Source organism: Netta rufina (genome assembly GCF_964035555.1).
Source record: "Netta rufina genome assembly, chromosome: 21".
In the NCBI taxonomy this organism is placed as follows: domain Eukaryota; kingdom Metazoa; phylum Chordata; class Aves; order Anseriformes; family Anatidae; genus Netta; species Netta rufina.
The window spans coordinates 2,243,060-2,262,886 of NC_140145.1; the positions used below are offsets into that span (position 1 = coordinate 2,243,060).

At 43.0% G+C, this 19,827-nt stretch overlaps 1 protein-coding gene across 1 annotated transcript in view; it reads right to left on the reverse strand.

Moving 5' to 3' along the window:
* Window positions 1-19,587, reverse strand: part of AUTS2 (activator of transcription and developmental regulator AUTS2) — a gene marked incomplete at its 5' end in the record, with an annotated part of 97,625 nt that extends 78,038 nt beyond the window's left edge. The window contains 2 exons of the mRNA XM_084299925.1: window positions 13,067-13,171; window positions 19,557-19,587. Of these exons, the coding sequence (XP_084156051.1) occupies window positions 13,067-13,171; window positions 19,557-19,587 (136 nt within the window). The remainder of the gene's footprint in view (window positions 1-13,066; window positions 13,172-19,556) is intronic.
* Between the last annotated feature and the right edge of the window lie 240 nt (window positions 19,588-19,827).

Below are 19,827 nucleotides of genomic sequence, written 5' to 3' on the forward strand. Positions count from 1 at the left end.
CGAGGTGAGCTGCATTGGCCTGCAATGGTTTCTGCTGGGGCAACTGCGCAGGAAGACCTGTGATGGGAATGACAACGGGGATGAATGCAGCCCCAACAGCCCCAAATTCAGGCCGTGGCTGCAGACACTACGGCGCTTTCAGTGTGTGTCCCCATCAGGAGTGGGAGCACCTCAGTAAAACTGACAAACCTTCACCAGAAAATTAAAAACTCATGGCTGAATTTAGATCTTGGCTATAGTAATGGAAATGTTTTTTTCAAAGCTGTCCACCTTAGCAGGGTTATCCCTGGATTTCTATAATCTCAGCATGGACTTTGGCTGTTAACTTTACAGGTTTCTGCATCTCCTACTAGGGGTACACGGCAGCAAGTGGTCTTGTGCCATCAGTGAGGTGACTGCCATCTCTCCTCCAGAAATACAACGGATCCCACTTTCTAGAACAGACAGTGGCCAGTGGCCAGAAGGCATCGCAGTCGATCAGCTATTTCATGAGCTCAGCAAAGGAAATGGATGGCTTGAGTGCAGCTTTCAGTCTCCACCAAAAATAAATAAATGAACGCGTTTGAACAGTGTAAGTGTTCCCTGCGCAACAACCAGAGGAGCCGGGGACTGTATGGATCCCAAGACTACCGGGCAGGGAATTAAATGTGTAATATTAAGGTGTGGCAGCTCGTCTCTTCTATGAGCTCTTTGGTCAAGACTTTCTACATCTCGGCACTGGTAAGGACTGGTCTAATTAAAGCCAAGACTCCTCACAAGACTTTAATTTATCAAATTTTGCCTGGATTAAACTACAGGCTTGTCTGTACTGGATTTTACAAACATTAACCACATGCCACACCTGAAATCTCAGCATACACAAAACTGAAATGCATTTACCTCCTCCTCTCCCTGGGGCTGTTAAGGTTTATTGGCAGGGCTGTGGGCCTCATTATGTTCATTATTTGTGTCTTAGAGATAAGTAGAGGACCTCTATTTTCCTGCTAAAACATTATACATGCATGAAATGCATTCTGTAATTCGGAATGAGAAGTTGGAGTTTAGGAATTCACCCAAAGCCAAATTAAATCAAAGGGAGAAAAAAAAAAGCAACACCACCTCCTAATGATTTCAATGGCCTTTGGATGAAGCTTCCCTCTCTCTTGACAGCAGTACTTTCCCGTGTTTTAGGATATGCCTGGATAGGTTTTTGAAATCTTCTACGTCTTATCTACGTGGGACCTTGCCAGATTTTTTTTTCATCTGTCTGTGGTCTCTGTCAGTGTCGACATTTGTTTCTGCCACAACAACAGCCAAATGAAGTGCATTGAACTTGGATCAAAAGTGATTTCAAGATCTTTCACTCTCTGAAAGAGGCTTTCAGATCCAAACATTTTATGAAAATGACCTAAAGCCGCCGAGACAGCAGGCAGGGAAGCAGACATTTGTTTCCAAGCCATGCACTAATTCCAAAGAAGAATTACCCATCTTTGGCACAGTGGTAAATGAATATTGAAATTACAGCAGATTATATTGGATTAAATTATTTATGGCAAACCTCACCTCACCTGGAAGGTTCTGCAGCTTTTTCCTGGCAATGTGAAAACTGGATATTCCAATACTTTGGTATTCTGTGAAAGGCTGGAAACATTTATGTTTCCAATAAGTTGCTAATCTTTCCAGAAGACATGATGGTGTCTGAGTTTAGAGCGTGATTGTGATACCTTATAAAGTCCTCCATCATGCTCTTAAAACACACGTGATTTTGTACATTTCTGGATAGGAGACGCAGGTTCTTTTCCACAAGAAAAGAATTTATGGAGCTATCAGCAGCTTTTTATGGCTTTGAACAGCAAGCGACGGCATCATGTCCCAACCAGAAAGTATTTAAAGTCCAATGCTTTAAAGAGGTTCAAGAAAAGGACCCGTTCTTATGAGCTACCTAAACAGCCATTACGACAAACAAAATTATGCCATAAATGCAGCAACAGATGTCAGCAAAAATAGATTGCGGTGCAGCCAGGTCGGCACTGCTCTCAGCCCCGAGGTGAGCGCCTGGCATGGCCAGCGGCTCTTGGCAGTGATGAACATGATGCTTTCCGGATAGTCCCTCTTAGCTGAGCATGCACGCTCATGCTTTCTGCTAGGGGAAGGCAGGAGAAAAGGTTGTACAGAGAGTACCTGCAGTACTTCGAAGGAAACAGAGCTATTGGGCCATATAACATCACTGGCGTGAGTTCCCAGTGTAAGTACAGCTTTTTATTTGACAAAGCAGAAAACTTTTGTGAGAGCGTATTAATGACAGTGCAACTTTTTTATTATTTTTATTTTTCTGCAGCATTTGCAAAACTAAAACACTTTGTAATCCCTTCTTTTATGCAGAACAGATTGCAGTTTTAAGCAGAGGCCCATAAACTGCAGGTTCAAAGAAACCTGAAACTGAATTAGCATAAAAGCTGGAATTCTCATTTAATAGGAACAGCAAGGCAACTGCTCTGCAGGCAGTTTTATGATTTTGGTTTCAAATGGAAACAAAGATAAAAAGTGGGGCTCAGGGAACAATAGGGCTGCTCTCTCTTCTCTGTATGGGCCTGGCCCTATAAAATACTGAGTGGCCTTCACTGTTTCCCAGGACAAAATTCAGCCCGTTTTTCACACCTAGAGCAGGTTGGATGGTTTTCTGAAGCCATTCATGTACAGAAGAGAAATCCTCCCTATCCTGTAAGTGCCAAGGCATTTCTCCACCAAGCTTTTCCAAACAACACGAGGCGTTTGAGGTGTACAACACAATCATCTTTCTTCCCTTTTGCCAACAATGAAGAGCGAGAATCCACAGACTGACTTCAAGCTATAACTTCGCGATCAGAAAATATAAGCATTTTATCTGTTCTTCCATATACCTTCCAGGGATGTGAACTCTGAGCTACTGAACAGATTCTGGAGCACTATTTAGTTGGATTTAGCTGCTAGAGACCTTGCTTGACTCGTAAGCTGCTACCTACACTCCATAGTCTAAGCAGGAACATTTGTAAGATCCTATCACAAAATAAGAGGATAAACTATAAATTCTTCCCCATCCACTAGCGCTCCTGTGAGTACACTTCATAAATGCACCACTTTTCAGCTGTGGCCATTATCTTCCCCTAATTTCTGCCGGCTAGTAGATTCTGGAACTGAAGAAGTATTTCAAATTAATTTGTCTGTCAATATCTATGTACTGAATCAACTAATAAGAGAGAAGTATTTTTCATTCTCTTCTCAGTCAGAGGAAGAGACTTTCTTATCACTGAATAAAGCATCCATTATTGTGTGCTGTAATCCCATTCTGTCTTTCAGGTCATTTTTAGCCCAGGAAATGCTGAATCAGCACCAGAAACCAATCAAGTAATTTCTTTCATTTTCTAACATTCAAGCAAAATAATGAAAATCACAGCTCATTTGATGAGGAGAATATACGACAGAAAGCTATTCTTCCAAGGATAATTTTAAAAAAGGTATGCCCAGGAAGGAAATATTGCAAAACCATGTAGCTAATGTAGGGTCTCTTTTGCTGAACAGATAAAGCCCATTTTTGACTGTCATCTCATATTTAGATAGTACATTATGAACAATAAATCTGTGCATTTAGCTGGCTTCTAAACACTGCAAAGACATTAACTTGGCAAAAGAATGACCATTACTTTGATGAATGAAACATTCACCTAAAATATTCATGTACGATATAATATCTAACTGATAGCCCCCCCGCAAAAAAAACAAACCAAAACAAAACAAACAAAAAAACCACTGCAGATTTAAATAACTGAGATGTGTATGAGAGAAACTGGATAACGTACATAAGAGGAGTTATTACGGCACTGTTAGAAGAACCAACAAATGAAAAAAAAAAAGCTTGATAAATATTTTCCATAACAAAACACAATTGGTTGCAGTGGGATCCAGCTCTGTTTCTCATTAGTTATCCTTCACTTGTCAGACAAGTTCCATATTTCAGTGAAACCCACTGAGTATTCTTTATAGTTTGCTGGGGAAAGTGGCTATACATTTAGCACGTTCCCTTTATGCTGTGTGTTTTCACAGGTCTTTCTTTAAAACACACTGTACATGCTTTTGCTTCTTTCCCTCAGGATAGTGGGTTTCGACATCCAAGGAGAGTTTAAAAGCAGGTAACAAGTCATCACTTTTGAAGCTGCGGAGCAAGTGAAGAGGTGCAATAGCCCCAGCAGCCATTATCAGTGCCTGCCAGGGTGCCACAGTATCAAGTTATATGATAAAGCACTCAGCTGACACCAGAAAAATAATCATTCTCTCTCTCCTGCACCACCCCCTTTTTCACAAGGAGGCTTTTTACACTCATTAAATGCAACCTTATCTCTGAAAGACTGCAATCCTCAGCAAATGACAAGTGTGCCTAATCTCATTTTCTGACAAGCGATTCTGACAGCACCTTCCTTTTGATTTCTAAGACACGTAGCTAGACATATATTAATCTGTCAGTCATCGCCCCTAGGAAGGAGGGAAAAAAAGGAGAGACAGAGATGAACATTTGTGAATGTGAAGGGAACAAGGCGAGAAAGGACTAAGGGTCCTTTTCTGGCTATTTTAGCCAACACGTCCGCATTTCTCCACTCCTGCTCTGCCGTGGCAGCCAAGCCTCCACTGCGCAGCTCAGCTGCACGCCTGCCTGTCTGCAAAGCGGGGCCCCGACCCCGTTTGTTTAAGGGACGAGCATGGCCCCAGGGCTGCGGACTAGGAGTTGGCCTTGGGTGTATTTTTGGGTTTTCCCTGGAGTGGAAGGCAGTTGGACTGGTAGCCCACTTCTCTGCGCTTCCGTTTTCAGCGCTGGATATAAAAGCGTTACATAAAATCCAAGTGTTATTGTCACCACGGTGCATATTTTAGTTGCAGGCATGGGACTTCCCAGTACTGGTACTATAAAACAGAGCCTTGATTCCAGATTTACAGATTGTGTAGTGTGCTGTAATAACGCTTTTCTGGGGCCAAGTAATACTTGGTCGCTCCGGTCGCCGTAAGCCCCAGTTGGCCAAGGCAGCAAAGCCTGGCTGGAGCCTGGTGGCAGGCATGGGCAAAGGGATTTTTGATAAATGCATCAAGACTGAGAGCATCAAATTCTTGTCAGGGCTTAACAATTTTGTACCAATGCTCATAGTGCTGAAAAACACAACTCTTTAGTATGACAGAGTGGTCTGCAAGGGGCAGACTGCAGAGACTTAGTGAGACCGGGCCAAGTTGCATTATGAGGCTACAAAAAGGTAGGATTTTCAGGAACTCCCAGATACAAGATCTATTGAAAACCTGGGAGCATTATGGGGCTCTGGTTGGATGTGGGAAATCAGTGCAACGTTGTGCATGGATCTGCCACTCAGCACGTGTGCAAATTAAGGGCAACTTATGGCTGACATACATTGTGAACATGTGGATGTGGGGTGGGAGGAAGCAGGCTAGTAGGTAGATACAAGGCTGCAAAGGGGTGTAAGATAAGCGAGATTCTACAAATGGGACCCGAAGGAAAAAAAGAAGATTAGATGAGGTGGGAGGCAGTGTTCTTTATCTTACACAGACCTATTAGTTATGTTCCTCATAAACACGCCTTATCCCTCTTAGCACGTGAGTCATATTAATATTCCCACCCACCAAATGCTACACCGGAGTAAATTACACAGATTCACCACCCAGCAGGGCTTGCTGACCAGCTGGCATTGCAGACAGCCTGGCCTCACACCCTTCCCTTCCGCTGGATGATGTTAAAGCACGGGAGAAACTTCATCGCTCGTAATGGGATAAGGAAAAAAAAATCAAATGAAAGCAAAGCACAAAGGGGCTCAAATCCAATGCTTTAAAGCGATGCCATTTTCATAGTAATACAGTCATTAAGTACTTGTTTGATGGCACAAAAAGTAGGCCGAGATCTTTGCTAATACATTTTATTAATCAATACCTGCACGAGAAGATGGGAACAATTAAAGTTTTCCTCCTCACTCAGACAAAGCAGCAGAAAGCTTGTGATCTACTTAAGGAGCCCGCCAGTCAATGGAAAGATGAAAAGACTTCTTCAGTTTTACTTAAGAGCTGAAATGATGTTAATACTTCAAGTGTTTAGGATCTGGTTCTCAGAAAGACAGTAAATTAGCAGTGACAGGAACGCTGCCTGCCATCGCCGAGTCCCGCTCCTCACGCTTCCCCACTGATGTCGTAATAACTGGAAAACCCACAAACATATTCGTGAGTTCATTGAGCCTGAAAATAACACTGGAGATGTTTCTTTTGCCGTGCAGAACACTTTAATAACTAAGCCTAGCAGAAAGTCACATTTACTGCTGATGTGCCTTATAAGGATAAATGTAAACCTGACACTTGTATAGTTTACATTTATGCCTGCTTTTTTATTAGGAATGGATTTTCTAGCTGCATCTAATCTTCAGGATGTAGAAAAGAAGGCATAGACACATTTTTTCCTCCTGGGGAAAAAGTAGTTTGGAGAACCCAGGCAGCTCCCTGTGCAGACCTCTGGCTGGGGGAAGGCACTTCTCATCTCGCCATGGGGATTGCTGATACAGGCACCAAGCAGGAGAAGGCTGCCTGAAATCTGCCCCAAACCCAGCCCTCCTTGGGAGACTCCGGCTCTGTCCCTGCAGCAGCAACCATCATCACCCGAGGGACAACATTTCTCTCTTTTCCACCTCTCGGGATCTCCAAATACATGCCCTGGCCATCAGTCCTGCTGGGCCACAGAAAAAAGAAAAAGAAAAAAAAACTTTTGATGGGGGCTTCCTGGCAGGAGGAACAGGCTGATATTGTGGGAGCAGAGACTCCTCACAACCCAACAGGCAGGGCAATGAGGAGCAGGCAGATGCTGCGGTCACCTTCCATTCCTCAGGGGGTCTTGCTCAATACCGACTGGGACAAGTGCAGGTGGAGCCGAGAACTGAACGCTGCCTGCTTCATCCTTTATCTGCAAGAGCAGAGCGCTGCCCAGGGCATCCCAGCCTGCTGTGACGGACTGGAAAGGTCCACCCTGCACGTGCACTTATCTTACAGCATGGAAGAGAGAAAGCACAGCCACAACGCTGTGTTTAGAAGAAATATCTTCTTCATACAATCATTAACAGAAATATAAATGCAAATGACCTTTTAATTTGTATCAAGAGAACTAATCAAGCTAATGTACCGGCCAAAGGAGAAAATTTCTCCCTCGTCATCATTTTGGAAACCTTGGAAATCAGTTCATGCCATATAGTTGACCTCTTGTTGTAAATTTGTTATCTAGTTTCACTCAGTATTAAGCCTATCAGGCACCTTGCTGTCTCTAAACCACTTGTCAAAATTATAAGAGAGCCTCACTAATGCTTTCTTCAAGGTTCCCAATTCTGTGTCTCCACCTGGGATCGCACCAGTCTACGCTCAAAGCGCTGCAGAAGGTCACAGTGCTCACAACAAAAAGGTCGACAGCAAAATAAGCAGAGATGCTGCTCCATTTCAGCCTCCATCCACAAATCCAAATCTCTCAACATGTACTGACCTGGAGTCCTCCAAAAATAAAATCCTTCTAACACAAGAAACAATTTTTACTAGCTTTCAAAAAACTATTTTTCCTTCATTTAAGATTCTAACAAAACCTAACTTCTTTGTCTCTCAAACTCCCTTGATCTCTTTCACTTTTAGCTGTCACATAAAGTCAATTGCCTGCACCTCTTGGCTTGATAAAGATATGCCAAATGTTCTGATGTATCTTTAATGAGGAGGTAGATAAAACTCAGTCCAACAAGGTGCTGAACACTTTGACCCTAAGCTAGCAAAGCACTTAAACATCTGCTTAACTTTAAGCAAAAAGTCGTCCTTTTGAAGCTAATGGGGCTATTCTGGCATTTAGACTTAAGCACGTTTTTTTAAATTTCACTGGATGAGGGACAGACTTTGCAAGGCTGAACCATGGTTACTGAGTGACCAAAAGAAGTTCAAAATACCCAGCTAACTAGTGAGAGCCATGACTGCAGAGTTTCCAGATAAAATATGGAAATTCCTTCTATTATTAATTAATGTGTCAGTCATGTTGCATGTAATACTGCGTACTTTATTGTTATCATGTTGGAGAGAGCAGGCAGGTTTATTTTCTGTTGTAATGTAATGTTTCATAAATGGGATGGAACGCATTTAATGATCTGCAAGGATGAAGGCTTGGCATTTACTTCAAAATAAATGCTTGAATTTAAAAGAAGAAAGGAACAAATACAGAATAATACAAATAAAAATGAATGCTGGGGAGGTCATGGATAGGAAGCAGAAAGAGCAGAATTGATACCAAAGCTGAGCTATTGTTCCTGAGATTGAGTTAATCACTTGATCTATATCCAGTCTGGATTATTCCAGGCATTACTGGAGAAGGTGTGCTTTGAGAATCTAATATAATACATGAGAGTCATGATAAAACTTCAACCTGTTTTGATAATACAGCTTCACGTTCTACTCCACACACACCTCTAAGAAAGGCTGCCAGATCTTATCACAGTTAGTTATTAATCTATTTGTTCCTATAAAATCTTCTCTCTTTTTTCCTTCTTGTTTAATAATGCACTTTTTCTAAAGAGGAACTGATGTAATGTGGGGAAAAAAGCTGCAGCACATCAAAATGTGAATGAAAAAAATGGGTAAGGAGATAATGTTTGTTTAACAGGGATGGAAGAGTTATTTTAGAAATATTTTATACCATTTAAGAAGCACTGAGTACAATTTTATGCCTCTACCTTAGGAATAAAAGTCATAGTTATGAGTCCAGCTGTACATATTTCAACAGCAAAGCGAGAGTGCAACGGATACATAAAAAAATACTTTTACAAGTAGCTCGAGCAGATTTTTCACGAGTGAAACTCTGGCAATGTGAATTTTAACACCAGGCCCTGCGTTTCAGTGGAGCACTTTGTTCATCCATGAGATGCTGTGGAACACGGTGCATCAGTCTGCACAGCTGAGCCCCACATCACCCCCATGTCAGCACCACAGCAGCCGTCGCCTGCCCCCAGCTCCAGTGCCGATGCCGATGCCGGCCCCGCTGCTCCCGGCGGCAGAGCTTCCACGCCGAGTGGAATTCAGCTCGCGTTTCTGACGCTTGGGTTTCAGGGCTGTTTATTTAAGAAGTTGTAACTGATTCATAAATCACCGCAGTGTAAACAGCACAACCTAAAATGTTAATCATTACCAAGTTGAGCTTATCTGCCTATAGAATATTACCCATAATGTGATAATTAAGTCCTTCTACTCAGCAGCGTGCTACAATATTACTGCGGGAGCCTCTTTATATCACCCAGGACGTATGCAGAGGAGAAACCTATAAAAAGCTGCCTGAGCCACGTTTATTTTAAGAGGCCTTCAGACCAAAAGCCTCATCCCTGCCTTGGGCCTGGCAGGAAAGCTCACAAGGAGTCGCCCAGGCTCCCCATTAAAATACTGTTAGCACATCCGAGAGTTTTCTTCTTCTTTTTTAGTTCAAACAGTCGTCTGGGAGAGACAAAGAAACAAAGTGCTTGGGTCAGTGGAAATTTCTGACAAAGACTTTGCTTCCCGGCACACACAGGGACAACCCCACCAACTGTGTCAGGGTTTTTCTTCCCCGAATGACAAGGCAAAGGTCCTGATTAAAGGCCCTCTGGGGGGGACAAAAGATGGCCCAGGACTTCAAAGTCAACACACTGCTGGACAGCGGGGAGGTCTTTTTTTTTTCCCCTCGCTCCTTTTAACTGAAGCTCCTGCTGGCTGCGGAGGGGCTTCTAATTGCATTTCACAGAGCCTGAACAAAACGTGGTCTTGTCTTCCACCCAGCAGTGACCCTGGAGGAAGCGGGATATCGTTTGCAGTTCCAGGCTGGGAACAAAAAAGAAGTTCCTCATGTCGGCAAGCTGTGCAGAGGTAATGGTGAAGCCTTTTACCGCTTATTTGCATGTTGCCGCCTTTCTAGATCTGCATAAACAGTGGTGGGCTTCAGCAGAAGTGCTGCGGCTGGCCGCCTTCACATCACTTGGACTGTCAGGACGGCTGCAAACCCGCCCCGTGTGTGTGGGATGGGGTTGGATCCAAGGCATGGTGCTGGTGGTGAGCCGGGACCATTGCAGGTGGCTGCAGGGCCAGCGGCGTGAGTGTCTGCTCACTGACCCAGGGCTGGACGTGGAGACGCTTTTTTGGCAAATTGTAATCGAGATCAAATGACACCCAGGGTGAGCTAAGCAGCCTAATTAAAATTCTCCCGGTGTGTCCAAAGCTATGGATCTGTTGAAAGAAAAGGTCTGGCTGAAGCCCTATACATCTTTTGGAAGTACAGGGAAGTGGTTTTAGGGGATGCAGAAGAAAGCATTGAGCCAGAGGTGGTATAGGCAATGCCATGGCAGTGCAGACATTGTGAATGATTTTAATCAGATGCAGAAGTACTCCAGAATCCAGCAGAACTACTGCTTGGCCATTTTACCTTCCGTTTCTAATTACATAAGGGGGCTGCATTAGTATGCACGAACAAAACACTACCTCATCCAAAAACTAAAGTCAATAAAGGACTACCCCTTTAACAGCTGATCGTCTCTCTTTCCCTTTTCCCTAATGGGATTTGCTTTCCCATTCTTTTTATTTTGCATTCATATTTCAATCTGCAACAAATTTTCCACATTACAGGATGAGCCATATATCTATTCTCCCACATTGCACAACACTAGACCCAACACAATACATAAAAATCCCGACAAGTAGAGTTTGTTCTGCGCTCCCTTTGCCGATGCTAGACAATGAAAGCCAACACTTCTCAGCCCTGAGCTCTCTCTGTGGATGCTCACATAAGAGAATTAGACCTAGAATGAGGTTAGTTAGTCACTGCTGATTCATCATGCTTTTGAGATTTGGATTAACAAACCATTCATCCCTGTTTCCTTGTGTACACCAAACAGGCCTGTGTTTCTAACAGGAATAGTTTTTTATTTACTAACTGACAATAGTGGAAAGCCTCATATTCACATCCGTATTATAATAAATGCATTATAAATGAGTAAGTAGGAAACAGTAAGGAAATGATGTTTTACTTTTAAATGCTAATTATGGAGCCCTGGTGCAGTTAATGTGTAGGGTGTTCTGTCAATTTTTAATGTTTATGCCAAGTGTAGTCTTCAATTTAACATGAGCTTTTAATCCTTTGAGTACTAAATTGCCTTTTAATGCTTGCAGCACAACATTGTGTTTGCACAAAGTCAAGACTGAAAAATGAATATACTACAAGATATGTGCATGTATGGAGGGGGGAGAAAGTACAAAGGACAAGATTCTTTTTTAATGATGATGTTGGAACAGTACAAGAGGAAGGAACTGCTTTCAGGATGTACCTGGCAATTGTTTGCAGCGGCAAAAGGCTGAAATGCTGCTGCTGTTGATTTTTTATCTCTGTTGAAGCATTTCAGGAAGAATTCCTTCAGTCTCAAGTAGCTTATCCAAAAGCTGTACCAAGAAGTCATGGTTAACACCCAGAGAGGTAACTTTGAGAAAAAGATGGTGAAAGGAATTACCATAAGAGGCATCTACATGTTCGGTATGACAAAAGTACCTAGAAAGAAAGAGGTTTTGAGCTGACAGTACTTAAAAGAAATGTGAAGAATAATGCGGCTCTGGAAAAGAACTGCAGAATTTGTTATACTAGTTTTCTGGGTCAGCTTGTTTGTCTTGGCCTTTTCAAGCTGGCTTATGGTAACAGCTCAGCGCCTAGCCCCCAGCCTGCCACAGCTCGTAACATGGCTATGGCATAAAAGATGTGAGGATCTTTTAATGCAGCCCAATACAAGGCCTCCACAAATCTGTTCTTCAGTAAACTTGTGCACAATCAGACAGAAAAATGGCTCAGGATGTTACCACTTCCTAGCAAAGACAACAGGATAACCCCAAACACCCCGAGCACGTTATTGGGGTTCCCTGGCAGGGCACAGTCCCTGCAGAAGCTCTGGGCAGGGATTTGGCCAAATGGACAAGCCCTGATCCCATCTCTGTGCTCTTGCTCCCAGTGACTCCTACCTTCCATCCTTTACACATGATAGGATGTAAGGGAGTTAGAGCAGCTTGTGAGGCTAATCCCTATTTATCTCCTTGGTGAACAGACTTTTTAAAATGACACTGTTCGCATGCTTGAAGCTCCAAATTTGACTTTCCTTGACAGCAACCATCTCTGGAATCCCAATGAGGTTTATTTTTGGCAGTCTGAGCCTTTGCAGAATAAGCTTCCCTGGGTGCACACACAGTCTTCAGTGCACCAATGCAATTCTGCAGATGAGTGAAGCTGGGAACCTAAGGATTTTTGTACAGCCTGGTAATACATCCTCAGCTTTACTACCAGGTTAGACCCAGAGAACAAAGCTAATCAAGTAAAATCTCTCTTTCACTTCTTGATTCTTTCACTCCTCTACCATCCATAAGATTTTTAGGAGATATTCCAGGTATCTGAGAACAGCTTTCCTGCTTCCCACTTGTATCCCACCATGTGTGACAACGTGCAGTTTACACTGTCCACCGCAATACCTGGGGTTTATGGGAGGAAACTTCTATTTGCTTTTCGGCGATTAGCTCGTCACAAGGAACCAGAGTCAGAAACAGTGAGAAATACAAACAGAGCAAATTGCTTTATGATTAAATGGTGTTTGTTTGTTTTAAATGTGGCTGTAAAGGAAATCTTTGCCAATTACAGGCGGAGTTTGAGGTGACAAATCCAACTGCCACGGGTACAAAGGTAACTTCTAAACATCACTTTCTAAAAAAACGCAGATGAAGTGAATCTATCGGCCTCGCACTAGAAACACACATGTTGAATTTAAGCAGAGGAAGTCTTACCACATAAAACTGGCAAAACACTTTGTGCTAAGCACATGCATAACTGCTTGCAGAACTGAGAGCCAAATTAAAACAGAGCGAGGGAAAGATGGATGCAGAGCACTGTGCCTGCCCAGGCACCCCACATCTACCCCATGGCTTCCCGGTGCCCCCAGGAGCTCCAGCTCCTCCCCTCTTACACGCACCTCGGAACTGGCCCCACAGTGCCAAGGACAGCCCCGCTCACCATCAGCATGCGGCACCGCCACCATCAGCGTGCGGCACTGCCACTGGCACTGCCAGAGTCCTGCAGCCGGCTTTAGCAGCCTCCTCTTCAAATAGTGGCATCGTACTTTGCGGGAGGGGATACAACAGAGCACACAGGCAAAAAAAGACACATCCCAACCTGCACACACAGCCAGAAGCTTTGCCACCAGGTTGTGTAGGCCACACTGAGGTGTGCAGTACTACAGCAGGTCTACTTCATTAGTGTATCTAGGCATCGTATTTCATATTACTTCCACATCTTGATGTTATCTAAAGCTTTTTATACAATAAGAAAGGAATTACAAGGTTTATAATTTCCCTCATACATGTAACAAAAATAATAAAGCATGAAATTGCAGAGCTGTGACTGATTTTCTGTGGAGGTTCAACAGTCTCCAGCAGGCTACAGCAGAGATGTGGTTGGTTTAGGTCTGTGCCTTTACATCTGTGTCTATATGCGTCTATGTGTGTATGCATACATGATTATAAACTTTTATATGCATTTTATACGTGTTGAATACATCACACTTGGGTAAAGAGGCATGTTAAAGCACCCAGATAAAACTCTGCTGAAGGGATGCAGTGTGTCTGCTGTAGATTTGGAATTACACTGGCATTTTGTAAAACACCAGACAGCTCTTTAACAGGTCCTGCTGGGCAACAACCTGAAGGAAGGGATCCATTTACCCGCATCTGCAAAACTGAGCTTGGAGGAATAAATACTCAGCAGGGAACTGAGTCTTTGTGCACCTGCCTAGGGTGAAAGTACCACACCACCAGTTTCACTCCTGGGCTTTCGAAGACATCTCGTTTTTGGCCAGGCCACAGAGACAGCAGCTTGAAATTGCTGGCTGGGCCTCCCTGGAGAGTACAAACATCTAAGTACCAAACTGCGCTCTTGAATCCATGGGAAATGAAGAAACCCAACACCTCCTAGAAACTCATGAGATGAGTCCAAAGTGGCTCAGAGAACACCAGCTCTGGTCTCAGACAGACAAGGCAACGTGACTAATGATGACAGAGCTGTACTCCTTCAGAAGTTCTACTGAAGACCTCATAAATTATTTCTAATTAGCAATTATTTACCTGGTATCTTCTAACTGCTGATGTCAGACAATTACAAATGCTTTGGTGGTGCCAGAATCCCGTCCCAGATGTCCAGGACACTGAGGTCAACACCGCGTCCATGGCAAGGCTTCAGCAGCCCCATGCCACTGACTCCCAGGCCCTGCTGCACTTGCCACAATCTCATGCAGGAGCCAACTCAGGAGTTAAGAAAATTTCTCGCTGTGGGATCTGTCCACAAGGCTAGATTCTTCTCCCTGAGCCAGGACTTCAAGGAATACAATGTCTGTATCACATTGTCCCAGCATATCAATTGGCTGGCATGCTCTGCCTTTTCCCTACCCCTTCCCAACCTCCCCAAATGCCCACTCTCAAAATGTTTCAGTCTAGCTTTAAGTTTCTCTGCCATTCATCTCCACAGCTCAACAGACGATGGTAAGCCTTTAAAAAAAAAAAAAAAAAAGCACTGGAGGTGGCTTGGCCTTGAGGCAGGCTGGCTGGCAATATCATGCACTAGCTAAGACCCTATGTTACAAATCCAAATTTAAGTGTATGAATGTATAAATATTCTTAGAAAGTTTTGAGTGCATACTCTAGTACTGTAGTATCTTTCAAAAGCTGTGAATTTCACTAAATCATTTTTACTGCCCTAGCTTTGAATGAAATATAAATATTGTACATAAGAAATATGAAGCAGGGCTTGCACTGCAGGCAAAACTGGGCCGTAACAATAGGGTATGCTTGTGTTTCTTGAAGACTTTTCATCTGTCAACTTGTTCAAGTGAATATAGTAAGGGAACTTAAATCAGATAATGTCAGACCTTGATCTCCTTTATTTTAGGACAAATCTGGAAGTCATGTGTGCTCAGGAAGGCTGTGGCATCTGAGAATGGCAAGGCAATCAACTAGAGAGCCTGCTAGAAAACCAAATTTCCCTTATGCCAGCCTTGCATACAGATTAAAAGTCTATACGTTTCCTCATAAAAACTGTCACTGGGAAATTTCATTTTTTTATTTTTATTTTTATTTTTATTTTTATTTTTATTTTTATTTTTACTACTGCATTGCCTAAGAGCTTTAGTTATGAACTTAGATTCTAGATGTCTAAAATAAAAAGACAGTCCCTGTCTTAGAGTTGCATATTATACGTAATAAAACATTCATTGCCTTACTGAATCCAGGCTAATGCACTGCGTTTATTTCCTAAAAGGGTTCACAAGAGGGGAAAAAAAAAAAAAAGCAAACAAATTAAACCCTAATGCTACATGTGAATTAAATATACACAGAGCTTTAACTACTTGGTATTTTCTACCTTTGGTGTTCATAGAAAGAAAGCAAGATAGCCAGGAGTTTCTTAGCTTGTAATGATGAGTGAAGGCTGGATTCTTAACTCCATGATCCTTTAGAAATTGCCTGTGTCTATCCTACACGGAGAGCCAGCACCTCCGTCTGTTGAACTGTCACACCTCTTGTTAAGGTTTCTCCTATGATAATCTCCTCCCTGCTCAACCCCAGATAACACAATGCATCTCCTCTTCTACTTTCTGAGCTTATTTGCAGATGTAGCCATCCATAAGAAGCTTTAAATATGTATTACACTAGAGTAAAAACCCCTGTGGCCCACCAAGTAGTGGGCTGGAAAACCAGTTTAGATTCGCAAAGAAGCTGGTATTAAAATCATTGAGGACTCTGCAGTTCAGTCTGTCATGCGTTTTAAGACCTGTGAATAATAAAGGTGCACTGGTAATTTTACTAAAAATGAAATCCCATCATTTCTGCAGAATAAACAAAAACAAAACAATGCATTAGCTATGCAATACTTCTCAGCACCACAGTTTGAATGTGTCATTAAAGACAGATTTTACCCATGAAAAATATTTTTAAAAAGTAATAAATACACAAAACTTTACATATACTTTTCATTTCCTTTCTGCATCCTCTCTGTGGGAGGTAGGCTCAGATTAAGTTGGTATGGCCAATTCCTGCAGCTCCAGGAAGCTGGAGTCCTATTTCTTCCAGCTCACGTATATTGTGCTCTAACTAGATCCTACCTGCAAGTGTGAAATGAGGGACTCTAAATCTATGATGTTTCACAGTTTTTAGAAATGAAAATAAGAAGAGCTGGAATACCATCTGACTGCCAATACATCAAGTTCATGTTAACATTTCCAGGGCCAAAAATACACAATAAGAACAATTCCCTTATTTTTCTCTGTTGAAAGAAGTGCTTTATAACAAAACTCCGCTATGTTCAAATCTGAGAAAAATATGGCTTTATTAGTTGAATGAGTTACTGTTTTTGAAGGAGCACAGCACTATGAAGGTTAATGTGTAAATTCACATGGATAACATCTTTGCTGGCCTACAGTCTTGACAGATCAGTGTCACCTTGTCCCTGCTCAAGTCAAGGGAAATAGCACCATCAACTTCAGGAGAGAACAAACCTCTATATGGTATCCCGACTGCAGGTATGGTCACCTCCCATGCTCTAAGGAAGGCAAAACAAAGCCCAGTGTCCAAATTAAACCTCAAGTTGGGGAAGAATAAAGGTACCTGCCTGCAAACATCATCAGAATCCTGATATTCAAACCTGAGCAACAATTACAGTCAACAAAGTATGATCAAGTCTCCTTCCAGACTCCTCCAATGACTGAAACTAAGTACGTCAGACTTCTTATTACTTTTAATTATATCTTGAAAAAACATACTATAAAATAATAGGACTGAGTCTTTTCTCTGGTACACTGCTTTAAATTGTGATTCCCCCAAAATGACAGCATTGCACTGGTGTAAATGAGAAGACAGCTAGATATCACAGGCATAGTTTTATACTGGGCACTGCATCAAAAAAAATACTATTATGCTAATTCACAGGATGCATACATTGCTGGCGCCATTCAGGTCATTGCAACACTCTCAGCCATGAAAAGACACGGTATGACAGAGGACAGCTGCAAAATATCTATCCACCGTGTACGACCATTGACTTCCCTGGCATTGCGCTAGGGATGAATTTGACCCAGCTGGTACTGTGATGAGAGTTGTCAATTAAGCCTTGTAGACAAGTCACTGAATTCTCAGAAACACACAACTCCAGCAAAGGATATTGCAAGGTTACCAATAAAAGACAAGTCCTAAGGGTAATATTCAAGAGCAGTTCCTCGGTTGGTAGCCAGTGCCTGCTGCAGAATGTCACTCACAGAAAGTCACGATGCCTTGATAGGCTTCACAATTCCCCATCAGTTCTCCAGCTGCTTGGCTAATCAGATATTATTACCTCCTTTGTGTTTTCTTTCCCAACCCTCTCTCTCTCTTTCTCTGGCAAGGTTGCTGTAAAAGGACTCAGTAATGATTCCTATCTAAATATTTCACTTGCAATACAAAGGTCTGTATTTTGCATACTGTGGAACTTTTGTTGCTTTGTCTTTTGACAAAAAGCTTCCCAGGCTTCTGGGAATAAATACTGATAATTGTACCCAGCCTCAGCAGAGAGTGTTGGATATTAAACCACACAAAATCAGACTCAAATGCAGCAATCGTTGAGGATGTGACTTGAGCACACCCAGGCACTGAAGAGCCAGCTGTGGGAACCCCCTTTCAGGCTCAAGGTTGCACCAAAAGACCTTTCTGTGGCACATGGCCAGCCTTGCAGGCTGAGAGGCATCAGAGCCCGGCACCGTGCCTGGCAGCCTTGTGGGGTCACCTCTTCTCCAGAGATCCTCTCCTGCTGCAAGCAGGGCAGTGAGAGGAATGTTCTGCATGGCTTCACATTAAACCTATTTAGGGTTGGCCTCCACCTTCTGTGGACATTAGCAGGCACACTGCCGTTGTTCCTTGAGGAGAGATGCAGGTTGGTGCTAAAAGCTTTAAAAAATCTCACCTTTTGATTTAAACTCCTGCCTTCCATGTGTGCAGAACACCCGGATTTCACCTTCGCCTGATTCAGAGGACAGTAAACTTCAGGTTTCCAAAGCCAGACAAATTGTTCTGGTTACTTTTTTTTTGCCCAGTTCCCTAACAAGACAAACCTGACACGTTTAAAGTCTCCTGCAAAGGGAAGGTCCCCAGGATTTTGGACCTCCTCTGCTGTTTGAAGAGCACCTTCACCACTAGACAACTGCCCCTTGTTGAGCAGACATTCAACCCCGCATCGTATTTAAAATAGTCCTTGGAACAGGGACTTGACTAATCACTAGTTCAGTGTGCTACGTATGGGTACACAGCCCTGGTACATCCATACAGCTCAGCCTGCACCGCTGAGACACGAACAAAGGCAGCATTTTCTCAGCAGGACGTGTTAGCTTGGGCATGCAGCCACGCTGCCACGGCTTCTGCAGGTAACTGGATGCAGTGTAGACAAGCCTAATGTGGTTTCATATGGAAATGAGTGCTAAATTATTAACATTAATAACATCTATAAACAACTGGTGACAACTTCAAGTGGCTTATTGTGTAGTATGTACAAGGCATCTGTTCATTATCATTTACAAGACACTCCTGATATACACGACAATTTACCCAAGTAGCTGCACGGCCGCATTCCGCTCTGCGTTTCAGCGGTGAGCCCCGAGGTGCTGCCAGCACCCGCGAGGTCCGTGCTGGCCAAACTCCTGTGCTCACAGGGCACTGCAAGTCCGCAGCACAGGCGTCCTGCACCAATAAATGGCGCCAGTGCGGGCGAGCGTCACATCAATGCAGTTTATTTATGTATGGATCCTGCTACTCCACAGCATCGCAGCAATTGCATCAGTGGGAATTTGTCTAATTCAGAGAGGGCCTGACTCTCACTGGACGCCAGAGGCAGGAAAGCTTTTACCTGTCCGTGTGATGGTTTAAGGCCTGAAGGAAACTTCCTCTAGCTCAGTGCTAACCTCCAAAAAAAAGGTTGTGAAAGGGGAAAGGCAAGTGGAGGTGTAAGTACAGGATTCTGAAAAGCACCACTATAAGTTTATTATGTCAAAGAGGGAGTAAGCCATGATGTTACAATTTTTCTGTCAAGGACAGTGATAAAAAACTCTCCTCACTCTGAGCTCTGGGATTTACGGCATAGGTTTCCAACCTCCAGAGGCTAATTATTTCAAGTCATCCTGCAGTGCACCCTGGGCAATGCTTTATGAAGTTAGCTTCATGTGGTTGAACACCCGTTACTTCATTGGCCTCTTGCTGTCATGATGCAAAGACGGACTACTACTTCATGTAGCAATTTTTAAATAGAAGTGGATGATTTTTCAAGTAATTATTAGCAAAAACGTCAAACAGAAAGGCAGAGACTGGCTATCCTACTGAGAGGAACCACTGAGGCAGAAAATATGTGCCAGAGTATATAGTCGGGGAGCTGCGCTGAGCTTGCTGTCAGACAATGCATTTTATCGAGCTGGAAACACAACACCAGCCTGCTATAATACCCGCCTTTAATGAGGCGGCCTGAGCCGCCATGCTCGGCTGTATTCAAATAAACACGGTAGCTTTTCAGCAACTGATTTTAATCTCATTTCCTGATCTGAGAAGGGCCTGGGAAACCTAACACTTTCAAAAAAATTGTTTTTTAATTGTTGTTGGCAACCTCATCTACTACCTTCAAAGGAGAAGTTAATGGTATCTAAACAGATAACAGTGATACCATAGTGAGCAAGGGAGCTGTTTCTGTCTCCCTCTCACAAAGACCGATTCTCAAAT